Source organism: Xiphophorus maculatus, chromosome 7, assembly GCF_002775205.1.
Source record: "Xiphophorus maculatus strain JP 163 A chromosome 7, X_maculatus-5.0-male, whole genome shotgun sequence".
NCBI lineage: Eukaryota > Metazoa > Chordata > Actinopteri > Cyprinodontiformes > Poeciliidae > Xiphophorus > Xiphophorus maculatus.
This window is the reverse complement of record NC_036449.1, coordinates 20,622,104-20,643,676: the sequence shown is the minus strand read 5'-3', so window position 1 is coordinate 20,643,676 and position 21,573 is coordinate 20,622,104. Positions and strand designations below refer to the sequence as shown.

The following is a 21,573-nucleotide window of genomic DNA, read 5'->3' as shown; positions in this document are numbered from 1 at the left end:
GCACAACCAAAAACTCTTGTTTTTGGGGCATTGCATTTGATATACTAAACACAACAGTGGAGAAAAAAAGTTAGACCTGTTGTAAAAGAGTTATAAATGAAATTCTGTAAAATGTGATGCACATTTGTATTCAGTCCACTTTACTCTTCTACCCTTTGATACAATTCCATTACTGTCAGATGTTGACTAATTAGTAAATAGTATCCCTATGCATGTATTTTAATTCCCACTGTGATGAAAACAGTGCTTTGAAAACCAACTAACACAAGTAGACAAGTCACGGGTAAAGTTGTTCAGAAGTTTAAAGCAGGGCGACTATATAAAATAATATCCTAAGCTTTGGACATCTCACGAGCCACTCTTGAATTCATCATCTGAAAACAGGAAGAGCATAGCACAACTGCAAATGCTTTATGACATGGCTGATTATCTAAACTGACACCCCAGATAAAGAATGTAAAATCAGAGAAGCAGTCAAAGAGATCCATGGTAGCTCTGGAGAAGCTGCAGAGATCCACTGCTTAGGTGGGAAGTTGGTTGAAAGAACGCTATTAGCTGTGGATGTATTGATAAATGATAAAACTAAAACCGTATTCTAATAAAGGCATTACTAAATTCATAGTTATTCACATATAAAGCAACGGCAGCAATGTGCTTGCTTGTGCATGGAATTGTTTGACTAAAATCCTTCCACATTATTGAGGCTATTTTGCTTGTCAGACATCTAATAAAAAAATATTTATTGTCTGTTGTCGGAGCACAACCTCTGTTATATTATATGTTGATGACACAAGGTGTTTAAACAACACTTCTTAATGAAATGCCAAAGTAATATATTTCTCCTGCAATAAATATGTCATCTGAAGCAGTCCTTGAAGGAGGAATGGACACCAGCATGTTATTTATGTTTACTGTCCTCTAGTCTTCATTTGAAATCAGTGGATGTTCATCATCAGGTGAAACCTTCTGAATGCCAGCTTTCAGGGGAGTAAATGATGAATAGGGTGATGATGAAAAATGAAAATTGATACTCGGTCTCTTTCATATGTCTTACTTTTCAGGCGCTGCATAATGGTATGAGTGTTGATCAGATTCATCAGCTCACGGCCATAGATAAGTGGTTCCTCCACAAACTTCGCAGAATAACACAGTTGGAGCAAAACCTTGGAAACTATAGCAGGTAACACCAATGGAGAGTAAATACCTGTTGGGGCCTCTGGGCACAAGAACTTGTGGGTTTCTATGCACTGATGTTCAGGGACATAGTCTTAATTACATTCACAGATTCTAGTTCTTATGAAAGTCGAACATTTTTTTCCTGATCAGGAAAAATCTACTTCAACAGACCACATTCAGTTTTTTGTTTTTTTTTGTGACAACTTATTAACAAAAATCACTTAACAAAAATCACTTGAGTCATTTCATGTCACAGTTTGACTTATGTTTGAGTCTGGCAAAATTCACAGTATATTTAATAAAAACCAAAGACATCCCATGACTTATGACTTTATTATTATTATTATTATTGCAGGAAGTCTTCTTTATTCAGACATACAGTATATCCATTGTATTTCAGATTTCAAGAAAGTGTTTATTCAAAATAATTAAATTGCAGTTGGAAAGGTTGAAGAAAAGTGCATCACAAAAGTCTAGATATGTATAAAATGCAAAAAACAATTTACAAAGGAAGCACTTGTTTTCTTCATCATGGTTGTTACCGGTTCACAAAATATCAAAAATATATATGAGCCTGGGACTTTTATACAGAACTTAAAATCCCATATGAAATGATTACCTTGCAACAACAGAAAACACAATAATGGTGCATTGCAGAGAAAAATAACAGCAAAGCAAAGCACAAATAATATAATAAATACAATTATTTTAGTAATTCTTCTTGACCATAGTTTTCTGCCAAAATGAAATGTAGCAGGTGAGATCACTTTGTGTACAAAGAATGCAGTCAAAAAATAAAAATCATCATGGAATTCTCAACCCAAACATTTTAAAATAAATGTAATGTATATCTTTGCAGAGAATCAACTGACTGAAACTAATAACAGGTCCAAGTTACTGCAGGTAACATCGAGGATAAATTGTGTAGAACTGGATGAATTTTAATACAAGGCAAAAAAGATAAAAACAAGCTTTTCTGAAAGGAAAATTGATATCCAGTGATAAAACCTACAATTAAGTTTTAACATCCGAAAGGCATTGTTTAACTAAATAGTGAAAAAGATTTTTGCAAACAACTGTCAAGTTTTACTGCATTTATTTTCATTGAAGTCCTAGGTATATAATTGGAAATAATTGGCACTTGTTTAATTTTGTTCAAAACCAACACTCACAGATAACCTTTTTTCATAGTTTTCACCTTCTTAAATCCAAATATCTGCTTTATAAAATGAAATCGTTCAGACAGAAAAAGTGTCCTCAACTTTAATTGCATCTCTCCTTTAGTATTATGTCTTCAAAACTGACAAAACTTTGAAAATATTATAAAATAAGTCAAATTTTTGCTATAATAAATGACTAAACTGTGCTCATATAAAAAGAGATTTTTTTTACTCAATTTGTCACAATTTATCCCACCATCTTTTTAACCATTAAGGTTAGAAGAAACAACCTTGTTGCTGCATAGCCCCCAATAATGCATGCATTTTTCTCTCCGTCCTGCTATCAATCAAGAACACGTCACCATATTGCTGAACTCTTCCTGCTGATGCAGAGTTTTACCTCAACACCCTGCTTCTGGTTAAAAACCAGAACTTAAGACTTAAGACCTAGTAATTTTATTAAATTATTCTAATTAAAGTTTAATAATTGATTCATTTGCATTTATTTTTGTCCTGAATTCTACATTTGAAACCCAAGACATAGCTAAGGATTGCACATAAACAATTCTTTCTTGAACACCTTGGGCTATTGTTGTGTTACATTAGCTTCAATAGCATTTCTAGGAATCACAAATGGGTAAATATGATAAAATCAAGGTAAAAAAACAACAACTTCGGTCTTCATAATCTTTCAGTTATATTCTTTCAAAGGCAAGACATTCACTTTCCTGTCTTTCTCTCTGTCGCACTGCTTTGCCCTCCGGCTCTTTCCCGAATGGCTCAAATCAAAGAAATGATGAATTATTGTGGATCAGCCATGGGTGACCTTTTGCTGGTTAAAATTTAATGGCTAGTCATCCGGTGGGCAACCTGATACACTGTGGAACGTTGTAATCGTCGCTACCTCCACTAGTGTTGGGGACTTTTGGATGAACACAGAACATCTGGCTGTTGTCAGACTAATGAAGCATAGAACTGAGTGCAGGTGGGCTCAAGCTGTATTGCACATTAGACACAACACATTAAAACTTTTTCTGTAATTTGTAGTGAATAACAATCATGCACATAATGTGGAAAAAAAGTAGTTTTTTTTGTAAGACTTTAATGTTATCTATGTACTGCACAAAACTATAACGAATCACGCTATTTAATCAAAAAGTTTTACCTTATCCATTATGTGTATCTTGGAAGCAAATGTGTTTATTGATTACAAAGAATTTAATGCTAGACTTGATGGGCTAGCTGCATGTCAACAACCTCATCATTTCTGCATTAGGCTGATGGCATTGTAAATTAACTTTGAGGCTGAATACAGGGCCAGTTCCACTGTGCACTCAAATATATTTATTTGTACGGCATGCTTAGCACTACAGTGGTTTTGATCTGTGCCGAGCAAAGTGCAGGTAGAGTTTAGTTCCCACCTCGGCATACAGGGGCGCAAAGCTCAGTCGAGCTTGTGCTGCTTTCAAATCAAAGTTGAAATTTGTTTATTCTTGACAGAATTTCTGTCACCGCCAACAGACAGGAGATTTGACAAACTGCTTGAAACAAACAGCAGCTGGTCAGAATGGAAAAAAAAGAGCTCCTTCATAAGGTTCACGCTGTTCTCTAGAATCATAGAGGGTTATTAAAATTAGAATATTGCAGAGGATCAATAGAAAAGTATATTTTAAAAGAAATCCTTGGCTTATAAAAAGTATGTTTATTTCTATAAATTTAAAACTTAGTTGGGACTCTTGCATCAGTCACTGTGGCATAAAATCGATGACCCTGTGGCACTGTAATGGAAGCCCGGGTTATTTGGATGAAAATGAAATCAGCATTTCTATAAAGCTTGTGAGTAGAAGGATATATCAAGTGCTCTTAAATTTCCTGGTAGATGGCTGTGTTGAATATGTTCTTCAGAAAATGCAGTGAACCAACTCCAGCAGATGATGTGGCACCTTAAATCATCACTGACTGGAAACTTTATAGTAGACAACGTGGGAACTGTGACTTCCTGCTGTTGTTCCAGATTCTCAGACCTTGATTTCCATACAAAAATTACCATTTGCCTTAGACTAAAAAGAGGACTTTGGACCACTGAGCAACAGTCTAGTTATTTTTCCTAAGCCCAGATAAGATGCTTTTGAAACTTCATGCTTAATAAATGACTTGATATGAGGAGTCAAAATTTGTAGTTCATGTGACTGTGCACAGTGGCTCTTGATGCGCTGACTTAATCTGCTCCCCCCTCAAATTCTTCAATGGATTTTGATTGACAAGCCTCTCAAGGCTGTTGCATCCCTGTTGCTGGTGCATCTTTTCCTACCATACTTTTTCCTTCCTCCTAACTCTCTTTGAATTTGCTGCAACTTTTTTCACAATATTCAAATCTTCTGAAACTGAATTTTTAGGTTTCATTATTTGGAAGTCATACTCATCAAAATTACAAGAAACCAAGACAGTGTGTGCTAATGAAGCTATAATATGTGAAATGACTAAGAAAAAATGCTTTCACAATATTTAAATTTTTGAGCTGTTTTGCTATTTTTGTTGCACAAGAAGAATGTGCAGCTTTACAGAAAACAGCTTGTTTCTTTGTTTTTTTTTATGGATTCGGATGAACACAACATTGCAGAAAAATGTTTTTCAGTTTAGCTCCATATTGACAACAGACTTAAACATAAGGCTCAGTGAATTATGCACTAAGGCTGCAATTTAGAAGCTAAATTATTTTTTTAAGAGGGATATTATGTGCACATTGTGGCATTTTATATCAAAGTCAACAGACTATGTTACCTACAGTTGTTATGGAAATGCTTTATATATCAAAATAACTTACTCATTTGAGCTCAGCTGACGACTGAAACTCCAAGGCAGAGCTTTGTGTAGATAGGCGTCTTAATGCATGAGCTAGCACTTAGGTAGCGCCGAACAGCTGCCTTGGGAGATTCAAGGATTTTTCAAACATTCATAAAAAAATACAAGCAATAATCCAGGTATGTTTTCGATGAGGGAATAACATCATAACATGATATAATGCTCATAAAAGATAATTTGCATAATACCCCCTTTAAAGCTGTCTAAAAGAAGCACTTCATGTAGCGATGAGGCAGGAAGAGGAGGAAAAAGCACTGCCATTCTTGAACAAGACTCTACATATCTTTTATTTTTTCTTTATTGTTCATTCCCTTTGTGTTCGTCAGATAGCCTGCACTTCCTTTTATCTGAGCACATATGTACGACTAATATTTTATTTGTGTGATACACCTTTGCTTTTAAGATCAAAAGATGTGAATGATCTTCCTTCTCCTTTTTAAGTCCTTAATATTCAGCTGAAGGCAATAAATCTCCTAAACACAAAAATGCACTACAGTGCTTTTGGTCTTCCAGGCTGCTCTCATTTTGTTGTTTCTGGGGCTTGTTGCGCAGCCCAGCCATGTGCAGTGGGAATTTAAAACAGACTTGATATTTTTCAATATAGTTATGCGGTGAAATGATAAATAATTCATTCATAAGAAGAAGGAAGAGCAGCTTGGACTTCAGCAGCGTAATTCCACCTCTTTGGTCTTTACCTTTAGTTCAAACAATTCTAGTGTAATATGGAAAACATACTGGATCAGTTTATGGCGGCAAGACTATACTAGTTTTAGTAGTTTATGTATTTAGTTTATTGTGGACCAAGTAGAACAAGCAATTGCTTTCTTCTTTTGAATGAACTATTTTACAAGTGGATATTTGAATAAAAAATATATTGAGCTAAATTATTTATGGCGATTAATATAATCTGTCTTAATATATCTTGCATTTTTAAAGACAATTTTAATTGTAATTTCAAAAAAGTTACATAACATTTCATCACGATTAATACATTTTTAACCTAGCTATAGAAAAGAAATGTTTTTTTCCTCATTTGGATTAGGCACAGCAGCTGCTTTTTCACTGCTATTTAAGCAGACTTTTGCAGAGCAAACTCTTTCAGGGGCTGAATTGTGGTACTTTTGGGTAACAGTGGTGGGATAGTTGCCCTCTGCACTCCTGACTCTGCGCTTTCTTATCATCAGGTTTTCATCATAACCTGTCACAATCCCATACCTTGGCAACTGTTAGAAAGCCTTTTTCAGAAAAATGTCTGCTGAATAGAACGTGTGTCTGAGACACCTGTGGAACCATAGCTGTTTGAAGAAAGAAATTTACAAAGCAATTCACCCTTCAGGGTGTAACAGGGTATTGCTGAATCATTACTCTCGTTTTTTTCTTTCTTTCTACAAAACTAAGATTAGTTCATTGCTGTTCGTGGTATTCAAAAACTTTACATAGTTTTTTTTTCCTCCTTCAGAACAAATTGTATATTTTTTCTTAGCAATGAATTTTTTTAGTTTACTATAAATTTGGAGAATTTATTAAAAAAAATTAATTGAATGGATTTTTTCTAAATATTCTGTATTTTATTTGCAGTGAATCAAAGTCTTTATAAAGTCAAGTTTGTTTTGATACCAGAACCAAATGCACCTTGTAGTTCCAGAGATATATGGAATTCATTTTGGGGGTGTCATTTTCAAGAACTTTCTAAAAACTCCAAAAAAGAGCCTTTGTGTTCAAGCGGTTAATCATCTACATAGACTTTAGTCCTCATGAATACTTTATAGAAATGCCTTTTGCTTGCACTTATGATCTTCTGGGGTAACTTGACAAAATTTGAAAAGGTTCAAGGGATGTGAATATTTTTGATGAGTGGAGCAGGATACTAACTTGTGCATTACAAGTTAGCTTGTAATGCACAAGTGACAAGCATGAGTAGAATTATTATTTTTTAAATTATTTTTATTATTATTTTCCAAGCAGGAATCTATTTAGGTTTTCATGTCAAGATTCAAGATTTTGTATGTATCCGTTGTCTGATACTATTTCTATTTTTAGCATTTAGCCATGTTTCTAAAAATTACTTTTTAAATTCTTTGCTCTTAGCAGTTTATTTTGCTTTTCCAACACTATTCCTGTTTGTCATTTTGTTATTGATTTCTATACAGTAAACTATTCCCTGCTGTCTACACCACTGGGTAAAGGACCCACTGACATGTTAGAAGTTCAATAGACTAGAAAATAACCAAACATGTTAGAGAAATCAGAGAGAAAAATGACTTTCTAGTGAACTCTTTTGTCTTAGTTTGAATATTTTTCCCTGAGTGTTACATCACCATCAGTCATGTGGATTCTTGGATTAGGCAGATTGAGACAGATTTGATGCATTGCTGCTGCTGTAGTTTGTCACTTCAAAGAAACAAGCTGAACCAGGCATGATGTCTTCTGGCAAGTTAAGAAATAGAACCTGCTCAGAAAATATCCAGAAAATGGCTTTAAAACAACACTCGGGATTGAACTCTGTGCTTTGACTATGTATGTCTGGAAAAATAAAAATTATGCAAATGTGACAGACGTTTCTGTTAAAACCTTTCTGCTAACTGAATCTTTTTGATGTTTAAAACAATTTTTATTCATGCATTTTATAACTGTTAGAGATGCATAATTGCCACCTGTTCTTGTTTTTTCACCTAGAGATACAGTACCCAAGGAGCTGTTATTGAAAGCCAAGCAGGATGGCTTCTCAGACCAGCAGGTCGGTCAGATTCTTGGCTGCAATGAAACAGATGCTAGAGACCTGAGGGTCAGTAATGGCATCAAACCTTGGGTAAAACAGGTGAGTGGCCTCAGACTTGGAGGTCAGATTCAGTTTTAATTGCCTGTGCCTGGTAAATAAATACAATATTTTGTGCCTCTTTTCATTTGGCCTGAAAAAAGTAGAAATTAGTGACTTTAATGACATGAAATTAAATAGTAATGAAAATAGCAAACCTGTAACTATTCCTAATTTTTAGGTAAAACATTTGTTAGTCAGGCCACTTTATAAAACTGACCCACTACCAGTCTTACACTGTTTACAGATGATACTGTGTGTGGATTGAACACTTTTTTTTAAACAAATCTGATACAATATTGACCAACATTACATAAAATGAATTCTTAAAACTAATTGGTACAAGAAACAATTCCTCATATTTAAAGTGAAACACATCTGACTTCAGTCAATTGGACAAAACTTCAGAGTATTAGTGCATGATAAAGGGTTTTCATATACAGTGTGATATGGAAATATTTTCCAGCTAACTTTGAAAAATAGCTAAAATTCAAATATAATCTTTACCAAAGATATATTTTTTTCCAAACTACAGGGTAGCATATAATAAAATTCGATGTTGTTTTCTTACTCATTCTGCTGCAAGTTGGCTCAATTTTGACGCGCAAGACGTAACCGGTAAAATCCGGTCTAGGATTTTCAAAATAAAAGATCCGGAAGTAGTTCATTATTTCTTGCGCGGCCCGGTACCAACAGCCCGGTGGTTGGGGACCACTGGGTTAGAGGATTCATTAGATTTGTCATTTTAATGCCACCTGTAATTAATAATGCACTGCAGTTTATCTGCCAAAATGGTTCCATATTAATAATATTATGCATCCCTATATCCTAGTTATTGGGTTCAAGTGTGGAAAAGTATGGACTTTGATGTGAGTACTTTCCATGTTTGGATAAATATCAGGAAATAAAAAGGACAATGAAAGAAAAATCTTTAATCCCAGACTTTATCCATCCATCCATTCATCTATTTGTCCATCCATCCAAGGTCTTACAGTGAATTTACCTCTTTACATATTTTAAGTCTGGTCCTCTGTATACATTTTTGCATATATATGTATATATATATATATATATTTAATTCAAGCATGCTTTTTCTAAAGCAAACATAATAGCATATTTGCTGTGCTCAAACTTTGGGGGTTTCTTGACTGATATTTAACCTGCTTTCAAATTGGGTAAAGAGGGGACTGCTCCCATTTTCCAGCAGTCAATGAGCAAGAGAAAGATTACACTATGGTCAGTACACAAAAGGCTAACACAGATGACAAACAACCATGCACCCAAACACTGACACCTGAGGGCAATTTAGAGAGGCCAATTAACATACCGACAGTCATGCTATTAGACGGTGGAAAGAAATCCATGTGGAGAACATTCTAGCTCCATGCAGAAAGACATTATCTGAATCCAGAACCTTTTTGCCACAAAGCCAAAAGAGAAGAAATAGAGAACAAAATAAATGACAGCCAGCATGTTATTGTTTATTTACTAGCACCGCTATAGATTGTACCTTTCAGATTCTGGTGAATTCAACTTTTTAATCATGCTTTTTAATCAAATCCATGCCAATTAAAGCTAAATTATCCTTATCTTTGCCTTTGCAATTTTGGGTCCCAGTTGTCCTCTTTTTTTTTTTTCTCTTTTTTGCTTCATCTGGCAGCTGTTTCAGGCCAGAAAAAAAACATTTAGACTTTAAACTCAATGCTCGCAGTGTAAGCTGTCAGGGTCAAAGAGAATATTCAGAGAAAACGAGATCAAAAGGTTGCCAGTAGTAATCTTGTGACTTCAAGAATAGACTACAAAACATCAGAAAAAAACTCAAACTTAGTCCCCCTCTAGGTGTACACCCACACCTACAAATCATCATTTCAGGTCAGATCTGATCTGTAGTGAGACAATGAACAACAGAAGAATAGAGCAGAATAAGGTTTTTTTTTCAGTTATAAATGTAACATTTTCTTTTATTACAGATTGACACATTAGCAGCTGAGTACCCAGCAATGACCAACTACTTGTACTGCACATACCATGGTCAGGTATGCAATCCAGGTGATGTCTTTCCACAAGTATACTGTCTATACTTTTATTATGCTATGAAAAATAATCGTCATTTAATTCACCTCTCTAGGAGCATGACTTGGAATTTAAAGATCAGAGCATTATGGTTCTTGGTTGTGGACCTTATCACATTGGTAGGTATCTCACTAAACTTTGAGATATACATCTATAAGATTACACCTGTAACCTTATAGGTGTGTATAGGGTACACTTGTGGGATAGCTGTTTATTTTTAGTCACATTATTTTTAGGATATTTAGTTATTAGATGCTGTTATAATATTTAAATAATGTATTAATATACTACTCCTGATATTAATAGTTTCATGGACCAAACTATGTAGAAAACTGCTACAAATAGGAGGGTTGTGTATGTTTTTATTTACAGTCATCCTGTAACATTGCCAAGCCACTGTTTGATTTCTAAGATAATTATTATTAAAAATCTTCCAGATTAGTAGTCAATTGAATTCCAATTTGAATAGAAAGCAGATAACAGTTAAGCAGATACTTCATTGCTGTGATGAAGTTCACATTATGTCCACCATATTAATTTTTGCACGCTTTATCATCTACTAGGTAGCAGCGTTGAGTTTGACTGGTGTGCAGTGTCCTGTATCAGGGCCTTGAGACAAATAGGAAAGAAGACAGTTGTGGTCAACCACAACCCCGAGACTGTCAGCACTGACTTTGACGAGTGTGATCGTCTTTACTTTGAAGAGTTGACCCTGGAGCGCATCCTTGACATCACCCAACAGGAGGTTAGAGTATTACTAACATGCCTTCTATTGGAAATGCATATATATTTGATTTTTGTCGTGTTTAATTTGGGAATTTTGGAAGAATTGCATACAGGTTTGTTGCAGATAGATTTGCCTCAGTGTCTTAAAATCAAGACACTGTTCAAATGATCTTGTTTACTATCCTTTTCCACCCATGAGAAGATGTTTGTTGTTTAATAACACCAGATTATACATGCATGCATTCATTACATAACACATACAGCAGTGTGTTGAGTTTCAGATATCAAAGTAGTGTCACTGTTGCTGTCTTAATAAGAGAAAATTGTGGTAGCTGTCTTTCAGCCAGCTGATGGACAGTCTGTAGAAACAGCTGCTTTCCATTCAGTCAGATAAAATTCCAGTCCTTTTGGTACTTTCTCATGTAACTCATTAAAAAAAATTTTATTCTAGCAATTATGTCATGGATATTTTTGTGGTTTTAAAACCATAATTCTTCTAATCTATTGTTGCTTTACTATGTATTTTGGAAGATATATATACATTTATAGGAACCTTTCTTTAATCTTGGTATGGCTTGTAATGTCTGTATATTTCACTTGATACTAATCATGTCAGAACATATTTAAAGGTTTTATTATCGTGACCTTTTTCTGTGTTTGGATTTGCTGGTGCCTGTGTATTTACGTGCTTTGACATACTAATGTCTTCTGATGTTCCCCTGCAGAGGAATTGTAATCCAGTTAAAGTTGTGATGGGATCACAGTGTGATTAGGTGTTTGTTTGTTCAGGGATGTAGTCTTACCATCAATCCCTCTCTTGCAGATAGTTTCACTCTTTGCAGTTCTATATGTATGTGTTGGCGTGTGCGTGTGTGAGAGAGAGATAAATACGGCATTAGAGCGTGGTGATAACCCCTGGACAGGAGCAAGAGAGCAGGTCCATGAATAATGAAGAGATACAACCTGGCATTGCCATGGAAACAACATCCCCTTTGGATCACCTAGACAGGAAAAAGAGCTGCATGCAGTTATTAAAAAGCACATTCGCAATTTTTCTCTTTTATGCATAGAGTTGTTTCCATGACTTCAGAGGGCATAACATTTGCTCATATTTATTTCCAAGAGACACGCAACATTAACAAGTGTTGTTACTTACCTGTCTCTAATTACTGGAGATGTACCTATGACATGGTACAAGTCATATCTGTCATTTTCTTGAGATAGCTTTAACAGTTTCCAGAGCCAAATAAAGTGCATTGCAAATTATCATTAACCTTTCAACTTCACTTTTTTAACATTACAACATTAAATTTCAAGGTGTGTTATAGTGATGGTATAACAAAGTATTGCAGCCCCCTCTGAGATAACATTTTGTAAAACCACTTTTCACTGCAAGTACAGTTGCAAGCCTCTTGGGTTTAGTTTCGAACATCTAGGAGCTGAATTATTGCCCATTCTTCTTTACATAATGGCTTAATATCAGTCAAATTGCTTTAGAAATCATTTGTGAACAACACATATTCCTTTTTTAGTGAAGTTGGAAAAAAAATTCAACCTAAATCATTCCTTTGTAGCTTTGGCTGTGTATTTAGTGTTCTTTTCCTGGAGAAAGTTTCACACATTCTAAACAATATGTCTAAAACTGTTAAGAAGTCCACTGGTAATAGTAATTTTAAATAAGAAAACATGATTTTGACAACATGTGCAAAATCATACATTTAGAGCGAGAAAATTTAAAAAATACGACAAGAGACTCATTTAAATATGGTTACAGTTTGTTTTTGATGTAGTCAGATTTGTTTCTGTTTTGGTTTATTTCTGACGTAAACAAAAAAGGTTCATTTTAGCTTAATCTTATCAAATCATTTTTCTCCCTCTCCTACATTTAGTGTGGAAAACTGAAAACTTGTCTAATTAGATGACTTTTAATAGCATTTAGTTTCACTAGATTTTAGGGTATGTAAGTAAAGGAGTCTCAACAAATGCACAAGCTGCACTTTCCAGATTTTTATGTGAAAAACATTGGACTAATGAACTCAACTTTATGATGTATCCTTTTGTTTCTTGTTGTTGTTTCCACTATTCCCTAATAAAATAGTTCTTCACTCTTTCATAGGAGTGTTCTGGTAGTATTGTGTCTGTTGGAGGTCAGATCCCCAACAACTTGGCCATCCCTTTGCACAAGAGTGGAGTAAAGATTCTGGGGACGAGCCCCTTGCAAATTGATCGGGCTGAGGAACGTTCTGTCTTCTCCAGCATCCTTGACAATCTTGAAGTGGCCCAAGCTGCATGGAGGGCACTCAGCTCACTGGTGAGGAAATATTAATGTTTTTATTATTTAAAAATATATATATTTCTGAGCAAGTTCTTGTTTTTGTGGCTTGCTTCACGACCAAGACTTTGTTGCTGTTTTACAAATGGTATCTACAAATATGTATTTTGGTTGTTTAAAGTTTCTCAAAAGTTGTCATTTCAGTACTTGGGTATTTAAGGAGGAATGCATTTCCATCATTCAATTTAACAAGCATTCAACATATAAATTTTGTATATCAGAATGTACATGTTAGGGGAAAAAATTAAATAGCAATTAATCAACTCAGACTTTCTCAAGCTACCATCAACTTAGATATTCTCTCATCATTAAAACTTAAGTTTTTTTTTTTCTTCTCATTTTAACTAATCATCAGTTTCATATTTTTGAAACAGACCATGAAATACTAGTTACTAAAATGCTGGATGTCTAAAGTTTTTTTTTTTCGATTGTTTTTGTTTGCATTATTAAAGTACCACTTAAGAGTGATTTATCTTGTGAAAACATAGAGAATCTCTATAGTATGCATCTCACATTTCCTATTTCTATGTTGATCTTTAAAGGGTAGTTTACTTTTAATGGGCTACAGCAGCTCTAGCTTTGCTGTGGGGGGGACGATTCTCGTGTTTTTCTGAAGCTATTTTGTGTTTATAAATGGTACCTCACCTGGTGAGGAAACTGTGGGTAATGACTGAGAGAAAACTGCCAAACTGAAGGAGAGACGGAAGCGAGGAGAAAGAAAGGTAATGATAATGATGACGAGGAGGAGTAGGGCATACAGTCTTTCTCTAACTACCAGACTATTTCCACAGTTCCTACTCTTAATTCTTTCATTCTTTTGTATAAGCTGTGTGGGTGGATGGGAAAAAAAGTAAAAATGTGAAATGGATTGAAAAGCACTTATATTCTCACTTTTGGATTGGAAAAAAATGGGAGTACAGCTTTAATTCATAACAGTTTTCAGTCTATATCTGGTCATGCAGCAGCATAATTTTACACCGAAAAATGAAACACTTGGATTTGACTAAATGTATCTTTTAAAAGAAAAAAACCCCTCATCAGGAAAATAGTTTTTTTTTTTTATATTAAATTATGCATACCAGATTTTTTTGGCCCTCTTTGAGTTAATAATTTGTACAAAATCCTTTTGCCAGGAGGACAGCACTTAATCTTTAACACTTCATTAGGTAGAACATACAGAATGAGGGAGGTTAGATTATTTTTGCTTGCACATTGGTCTTCTCTTACTCTTTCCCCTTGAGCTGACCTTATGAGTTTTGAATTTTGTTTAGGTCTGGGAACTGAAATGACTGTGCAAGACTGGTTCTGATTTTGTACCTGGTAGCCCATTTCCATGTAAATGTAGTCACGTGTGTTGTGTCACTAACCTTTTAAGAGACCCAATGATGGCCTATTTTTCAGTTTTATGGAAGAAATACCCCAATCTTTTTAAAATACCTCTTGGTATTTCAAATATTACCATTCACAATTTGAGATTATGAATGGTAAAGATCTCTTAGAATCTATTTTATTATTGGAGTGAAATCTATTACATTTAAATAGTGGAAAACCTTTGTATTTATCATACAAATAAAACAAAAAGAGAAAAAAAACACTCCAAAATGATTGTGTCCAATCATACCAAAATGATTGGACACAACCAAAATGAGTACATGTAAGAGCTTTACGGTTCCAGGGAAATTATTCCTCGGGTGAGCATGCAAGTGGAATACAAGTAAAACACTTATGAGGTCTAACAATTCGATTTGTAATACTTTCTTGTGGTTGTTGATGACCTCCTACATTGTCACTGGTAGATTTACTTCAAATTTGCATAATGTAATCAGTTCAAACATACTTCTAAAATGGGGGGAAAAAACTTTAGCTGACATACAAACATCAGAATAAATGGCAAGAAAAATGGGATTCAATGCAAAAACAGTATTTATTATTCCTGTCAGTTTCTGAGCAGCTATTTAACATTATTTGCTCATCAAGCTGTAAAGCTTCCATAAATGGTGGTTCAAGCTGTTTATAAACGCCGAGTGCCCTTTCTCATCCACTTCATTCTACCACTATCAGACAAAATGTCTGAAGTAGACCATGCTCACACTCCGTTTGTGATATTTGTTCTGTCTGTTCTGCTTTGACAGAAAAAGACCCTTTGCCTTTTTATATAAATGCTTGTCACTTAAGATAGTTTCTATTTTTCTGTGAGATAATTAGATTTTTTGATAATTACGCAGAAGTGTTGGGTAACTCCCAACACAAACAAACCTCAAAATAAGACTAGAATGTACTTATTGGTGTCTACAGACATTTGAAGTTTGAAGCAGTACAGATGAACTAAGTACAACAAACAGGTGATATGGTTTGTTGCAGGTGAATTGTTCTACTTAATTCTATCACTTCATTTAATCATTTAATACAATTTACATATTTAAATATGTTATTGCAAAATATTAAATATTAATACAGCAGCGGAAGGAACAAATGTTTCAAGATTTACAGATAAATTCTCAAAACTAAATGCATTGTCAGTGTAAGCTTCATTTTATTTCTTTTTTTTACATTAAGAGACACTGCATTGCATAATATTAAAGTTACACTTGTCAGAGATTTATGGCTGATTCCCAATCTTAGCTATTTTTAAATATGTTATCTAATAATGTGTGACCCTTCAAGGATAAGCGGGTTTTGACGATGAATAGATGGATAAGTTCCTGATACAGATTTTAGATGATCCCATTTTAGCTTATTTCTTTTTCACTGCAACACAGTTATCTTAAAAAAATAGATTTACTGTATCTGAAAAGCAGAGACCATCTAACAAACACACAAACAGTTCTTTGTGTGTAGGCGTGCAGCGTTTTACAAACATAATTTTACTAAATAAAACAACACAAAATGATTGTATTGTTGAATTTTTTAAATTCTGTTACCAATTAGCATGATAAGCGTGATTAATATAGTTAGATTTTTAACTGTCTTGACAACACCAGTGTCATCATGGATTGTATGTCTGACTTGTATCCATTTTGGAGTTGCCAGTTAAAAGGTAATTTGTAAATCTTACCTTAACCCTGAGATTTACAAAAAGATACCTATATTTCTAAATACAGCTTGTTTGATGATTGACTATAAGTCCAGACTCCCTTAGCTCTGGGTAGTTTAGTCCTTTCACTACTTCAGTAAATTTTCCCCAGGGCAGAAATACATTAAAGGCCTGACAACTCTAGAAAATCCCAGAATTAAATGTCCAAAACTGTAGGAAGTGACCTCTAAGCAAAATGATCAGCACCCACTACAGTAAATAGCTCTTTGTTGGAGCAACCTAAATCAACAGTCGACCTTTACGTCAACCAGATGATGCATATTCATTTAAATATATTCTTCCTTCTTTTGTACTTCCTCTGACTTTATTTTTAACACCTAATTTTGAGGAAAATACCTAAAATTGAGTCTTCCCACAGTAACAACAAAGTATTTTGGTCAACAAATTTCTCAGTTAATCTCAATCCAAGCTGTGTATCTGTGTCTCTATCTGGCACCTTTATACCTTCATGTATCTGCTATGTGTTTATGTTTTACAGGAAGATGCCTTTGCATTTGCCAACCGGGTGGGCTACCCTTGTTTACTTCGACCCTCGTATGTTCTTAGGTGAGTTTTAATACCCAATAATCTAAAACAGTGCAACATTTTTCTACGTCTATAAACAGCTTTTTACTCTCAAAATGTTTGTGCCTTCAGAGAGAAACTCACTTACTAATTCCTGTTTAGTTATTTCTTTCACTTGGTAATTTATCAACTGTTTGAAAGGTAAAAACTATTTGAACACGTAACACACTAATGTTTTTATCATTAAATACAAGCTGTTGACAGTTATGCATAATCCCTTCCATTTTATTAGTAATTATCTAACCGATTATTAAACCATTAAAGTACCTTTTTATTTATGATGATTAATGACTTGAGCAGTCACACAAATATTCCTTTAACTATGCAGTAAAATGTCTGCCCAGTAGATGTCAGGAAGACACCCTAAAACAGAACTTTGGGTATCACTGAGACTGTTGCATAATTGAGGCTGTGCTGGTTTCATAGTTGTAGTTGTTTTTGAGGTTCTGGAAGATGCGATGTTCTTTTAAAATGAATCTGTCTAAGTAACAAAAGGAAAATAAGTAAGCACAGTAGGTAACATTGAAGATTCTTCTAAATGTCAAAGCTATTTAAGTCAGTGAAGAGGTGTTTGCCAATAATTAAATTTGACATTAAAAGTAATAATCAAGTCTTTGACTATGACCAAAAACTGTTTAAATGAAAGCTCTTGCCTTCTTGTGCCTTGTTTTATGAACTTTCTCCAATTTGATTTGCACAACTTGTCCTACATTTATACAAAAACACATTATATCCTGTCATAATCATGCTTGCAATGAACACTCAGAACTCATTTTAGAGTGTTCTGAAATTGACTGCATCTTATTAGCATGTTTAATTTTTGTTAGTATAGTCTCTCCCTTTGGCTGTGAAACCATTTGATCTGTATGGATGATACGTGCAAATGGTGCTTGACTGAGAACAACGAGACCAGCTTTTAGACACATTTCACTTATTTATAATTGAAACAATCTTCAAGGTTTGAGTGCATAGACATATTGACATATTTTAACTGATACCAAAATCATTGCTGACAAGATATAAATTGATTAGACATTAGATTTTTGTGAAAATAAAATGCATATTTGTGGATTACCTTTTATTAATTTGAACTAGGTAAGAAAAGCAAAAAATTATGAAAGATAATCATTACTGGGGCGACTGTGCAGGACTCATCCTGTAACGAGGGAGTTGCCGGCTCCGTCTATCTCATTCACTGTGACTTTGGGTGGTGGTGCCTTCTGGTGGTGGTCAGAGGGCCTGGTGTTACCAAGCGTTTGTGAAAACATGTCTGTTTTGAGTGGTCGTTTTAGCAACCAATAGTGGCAATTAGCACAACCAGGAATACCAACTCAAAATAGCATTTTCAGTCTGCAGTACCTAGAAAAAGTACACATAAGCAATTGTGTCTCAACAGAGTGGTAAAGTGTGCCATAATCACCGATGAAATCACAATAACCACAGAACTGCAAAAATAAAAAATGTTAGTTTTTTTTTAAATTATTTTTTATTTTATTTTGGTTTTTAGTCAATAAGTAGGCAAGCTTCATGGCTATTATGAGGCAGAAAGACCTCACTACACAATTGTGGTGACAACTGAAATACAAGGAACAAGGTGCAGCTTTTTCAAAGTTCTTAACAGTTTCCTCTTTAGATCACCACATTTACCAGTTTCTCTAAAATTTCTGAAAGGCTGCCAGCATGTGAATTTCATGACAGAGGTTGAGCCCTGAAAAGATAAAACACAGCAATTTTGCTGTAATACGTTAAGCCATGTCCAGATATGACATATCATTTTCAACTATATGTATCCCTGCTTTTCCTCTCACTTCAATTTTTGGATTTGACACTGACACTGAAAAAAACAGCTAAATCCTCTTTTTTTCCATAAAACAAGAGTACTGTTGTTGCTGCAGCTTGGTAGTACTTACATATGGTGTGTTTGCAGTTAGCCTGCAACTGTCAGAACTTGTCAGGATAAACACAGTCCAATTGTGGTCGTGAACAATTCTCTTGGTGCATTGCTAGCATTGTTTGTACGCTTATGCTATAACACTTAGCTTTTAACATGCAAGATATTGACATCTTTGTTTTACTTTGTTTGATTACTCACTCTAAATCCAGAGAATACTGATATTGATACTATATGTCATCCATGCCAAAGATTTGCCTTAATTTGAATGCATTCTAAATCTTCCGTCTCCTTTATTCAAATTAGGGGTCAGTATTCTTTAGGGGGTTAGACATATGTCTGCCTTTGAGCCACAGACAGTTGAGGAATGAAGATCTGACTGAAGCCTCTGGCCTTACTTCATCCTGTTTCTCTCAAACTCTCCATTTCAAACAGGATGATAACCCAGCTAAAATCACAAACAACCACCACAACAAAACTAGCCTAAATCTGTTGTTTTTTTAATGATGAAGTTCTGAACTCATTTTCAAGAGCCTGAAGTGCTTTTCGACCTAAATAGCTGTTCTTCGCTGTTACTCTCTCCCGCTCCTCATTTTGACTGTTTCCAGACCTTGTTCCCTATGGTAATAGTGATGCAATAGAGAGATAATGAGTGTTTTGAACAATCATTTGAAGCTTGTATGTTCTCCTGTTAGCTTGCTTCTCTTCATCTTCCGTGCCCTCATGTTTTCTCTCCTTTTACTCTTTCTCTCCCTCCTTCTGCTGCTTGTATCTCACTAGTGGCTCTGCAATGAATGTTGTCTACGGGGAAGAAGAAATGAAACGCTTCTTGGAAGAGGCTACACAGGTTTCCCAGGTGAGATGACTGTTAAAGCTAAGTGTACATGACTGCACAAGTGAGACAGACCTTCTGCCACAGGTCTTCTTCCTCATGTATTCCCTGTAATTTCCGTTCTTTGAATTACATTGAAGTAACATTTTATTGGGTATATAATGTCACTCAAACCAATACACACATAACAATACTTTGAGAGGATGTTTGTGTTGTGATTTCCCTCTGCTTTCAATTAAAACTCATGCTGCCAACTGTCAAAGCTGCTGGTTAGTGCTGTGTGCCACCTCCACTTCACTAAACACCAAGGTTGCTTGGGGGTGACTGGCAGCTTCATGGGTTAGGCTTCAGCCTGGGGCTGGAAGAAAATGCACACGCTCATTCAAAGCTCCAGACAAGCACTTGTTAACATTGTTTTAAGTAATTCAAACACGTTTAAAGAAAAACAAGGTTCTGTATATTTCACTTCACTGAATCACGTCTGTGACCTGTGATTTCATGACAATAAACAATTTCATACAAAACAATCCAATGTTACTGACATCTACTTAAATACCAGTGGAATATTTTTGATACATAGTTATTTAATTTACTGAATGTCGTGATCTATTTGTTGGACGTGGAAATAATTGGAAAGAACAACATGTCATTGTAAAAAAGAACAACTTTTAGTGAGATAACACATTCAGTTTCCCATAACACTTCAAGACAAGATATTTTTAGTACAGATTCTATTTTCTTCTTTTCTGCTTTGGTTGTTTCCATGAATGAAATGTGAAAAAGCAATTTGTGTCACATGTTCTAATGTCCAGTATAACTTGTACCCCTTGCATCATATAACTTGCATCATCTTAAGGGATTTTTTTTTTGTTTGTGTCTGGAAACACAATTTTTAAAAGTATTTTGTGTTATTTTTTACTTTCTATTTCTTCTTGGCATATGAGTTATATGGTTTTTTTCATAAGATAAATAGACAACAATAAGAGTCAGTATATGACCTTTCATATCAGTCTTTACATTGGTTTCAACAAAACCATAACATTCTCATTTTATTGTAAATTACAATTTTATGGCTCTATCCACAGAGCTCTTTAAAGGTGCCATAGGCTTGTCTGCAGAATCAAACTGGTTGACCACTATATTAGTCACACTGGTTATGTGTTGCTTTTGTTGTATGAAACTTCTGTCTCCTCTTAACTTATGAGAACCAGTATTTTAGGCTACAATAAATCGAGACTGTTCAAAGATTGTTTATGGTGATAAAAACGGGAGACTTTTACATCAGTGGTCACCTTCAATGTATATTTTTCTTTCATCTTTTTGCAAATTGTCAGAACTGACAAAATATGATTGCAACAACATCTTATCCCAAGAGCTGATTACTCCACATCAAGTGATTTCATCTATATACTTTTTTTGTCTTCCTTTTCTGTTTCCTCCAGGAGCATCCAGTTGTCATCACAAAGTTCATACGTGGTGCCAGGGAGGTAGAAGTGGATGCTGTAGCTAACAATGGCAAGGTATCTATTATTATTATTATTATTATTATTATTATTATTATTATCATTATTATTATTATTATTATTATTATCAATATTTTTATGAATTATTTTTGTTGTACTTATTATTAGTATTATGCATTTAAATACATCAACATTCACTTTACTTTTGCTAAAATCTCTTACTATTAAGCATTTTTCACATGATGTAACAAAGTGTTGCTCTGAGTCTCAGCTTAGAAAGTGACATTATTTGTCAGACTGGTATTTGTATTTCTTCAAAGTTTGAGCAGGTTTTCTTTTAGAAAAAAATTATTATTCATCTCTATACCTCAACATTATTCGTTCTGTCATTATTCTTTGTTTGATGCAGACCGATATTGTATAGTCTGCAGTCGACAAATAAAGTGGCAGAATAACGTTGGCATAACTTTTAAATACTCCTAAAGCCATACTTGCGGCATAAGTTGCAGTTGGTAATTTCTTCTGAATATCCTGTCTTTTTTTGCTATTGTTTAGCCTGCAAGAGTCATTTCAAGGGTGTCAGTT

The 21,573-nt window shown here is 34.6% G+C and overlaps 1 protein-coding gene across 1 annotated transcript in view; it reads left to right on the top strand.

Annotated features, from left to right (window-relative positions):
• cps1 (carbamoyl-phosphate synthase 1) overlaps positions 1-21,573 on the top strand; it is a 55,977-nt gene that overhangs the window by 18,433 nt on the left and 15,971 nt on the right. The window contains exons 21-29 of the mRNA XM_023336427.1: positions 1,062-1,180; positions 7,875-8,016; positions 9,984-10,049; positions 10,142-10,205; positions 10,650-10,831; positions 12,929-13,123; positions 16,717-16,784; positions 19,474-19,549; positions 20,968-21,045. Coding sequence (XP_023192195.1) covers positions 1,062-1,180; positions 7,875-8,016; positions 9,984-10,049; positions 10,142-10,205; positions 10,650-10,831; positions 12,929-13,123; positions 16,717-16,784; positions 19,474-19,549; positions 20,968-21,045 — 990 coding nt within the window. The remainder of the gene's footprint in view (positions 1-1,061; positions 1,181-7,874; positions 8,017-9,983; positions 10,050-10,141; positions 10,206-10,649; positions 10,832-12,928; positions 13,124-16,716; positions 16,785-19,473; positions 19,550-20,967; positions 21,046-21,573) is intronic.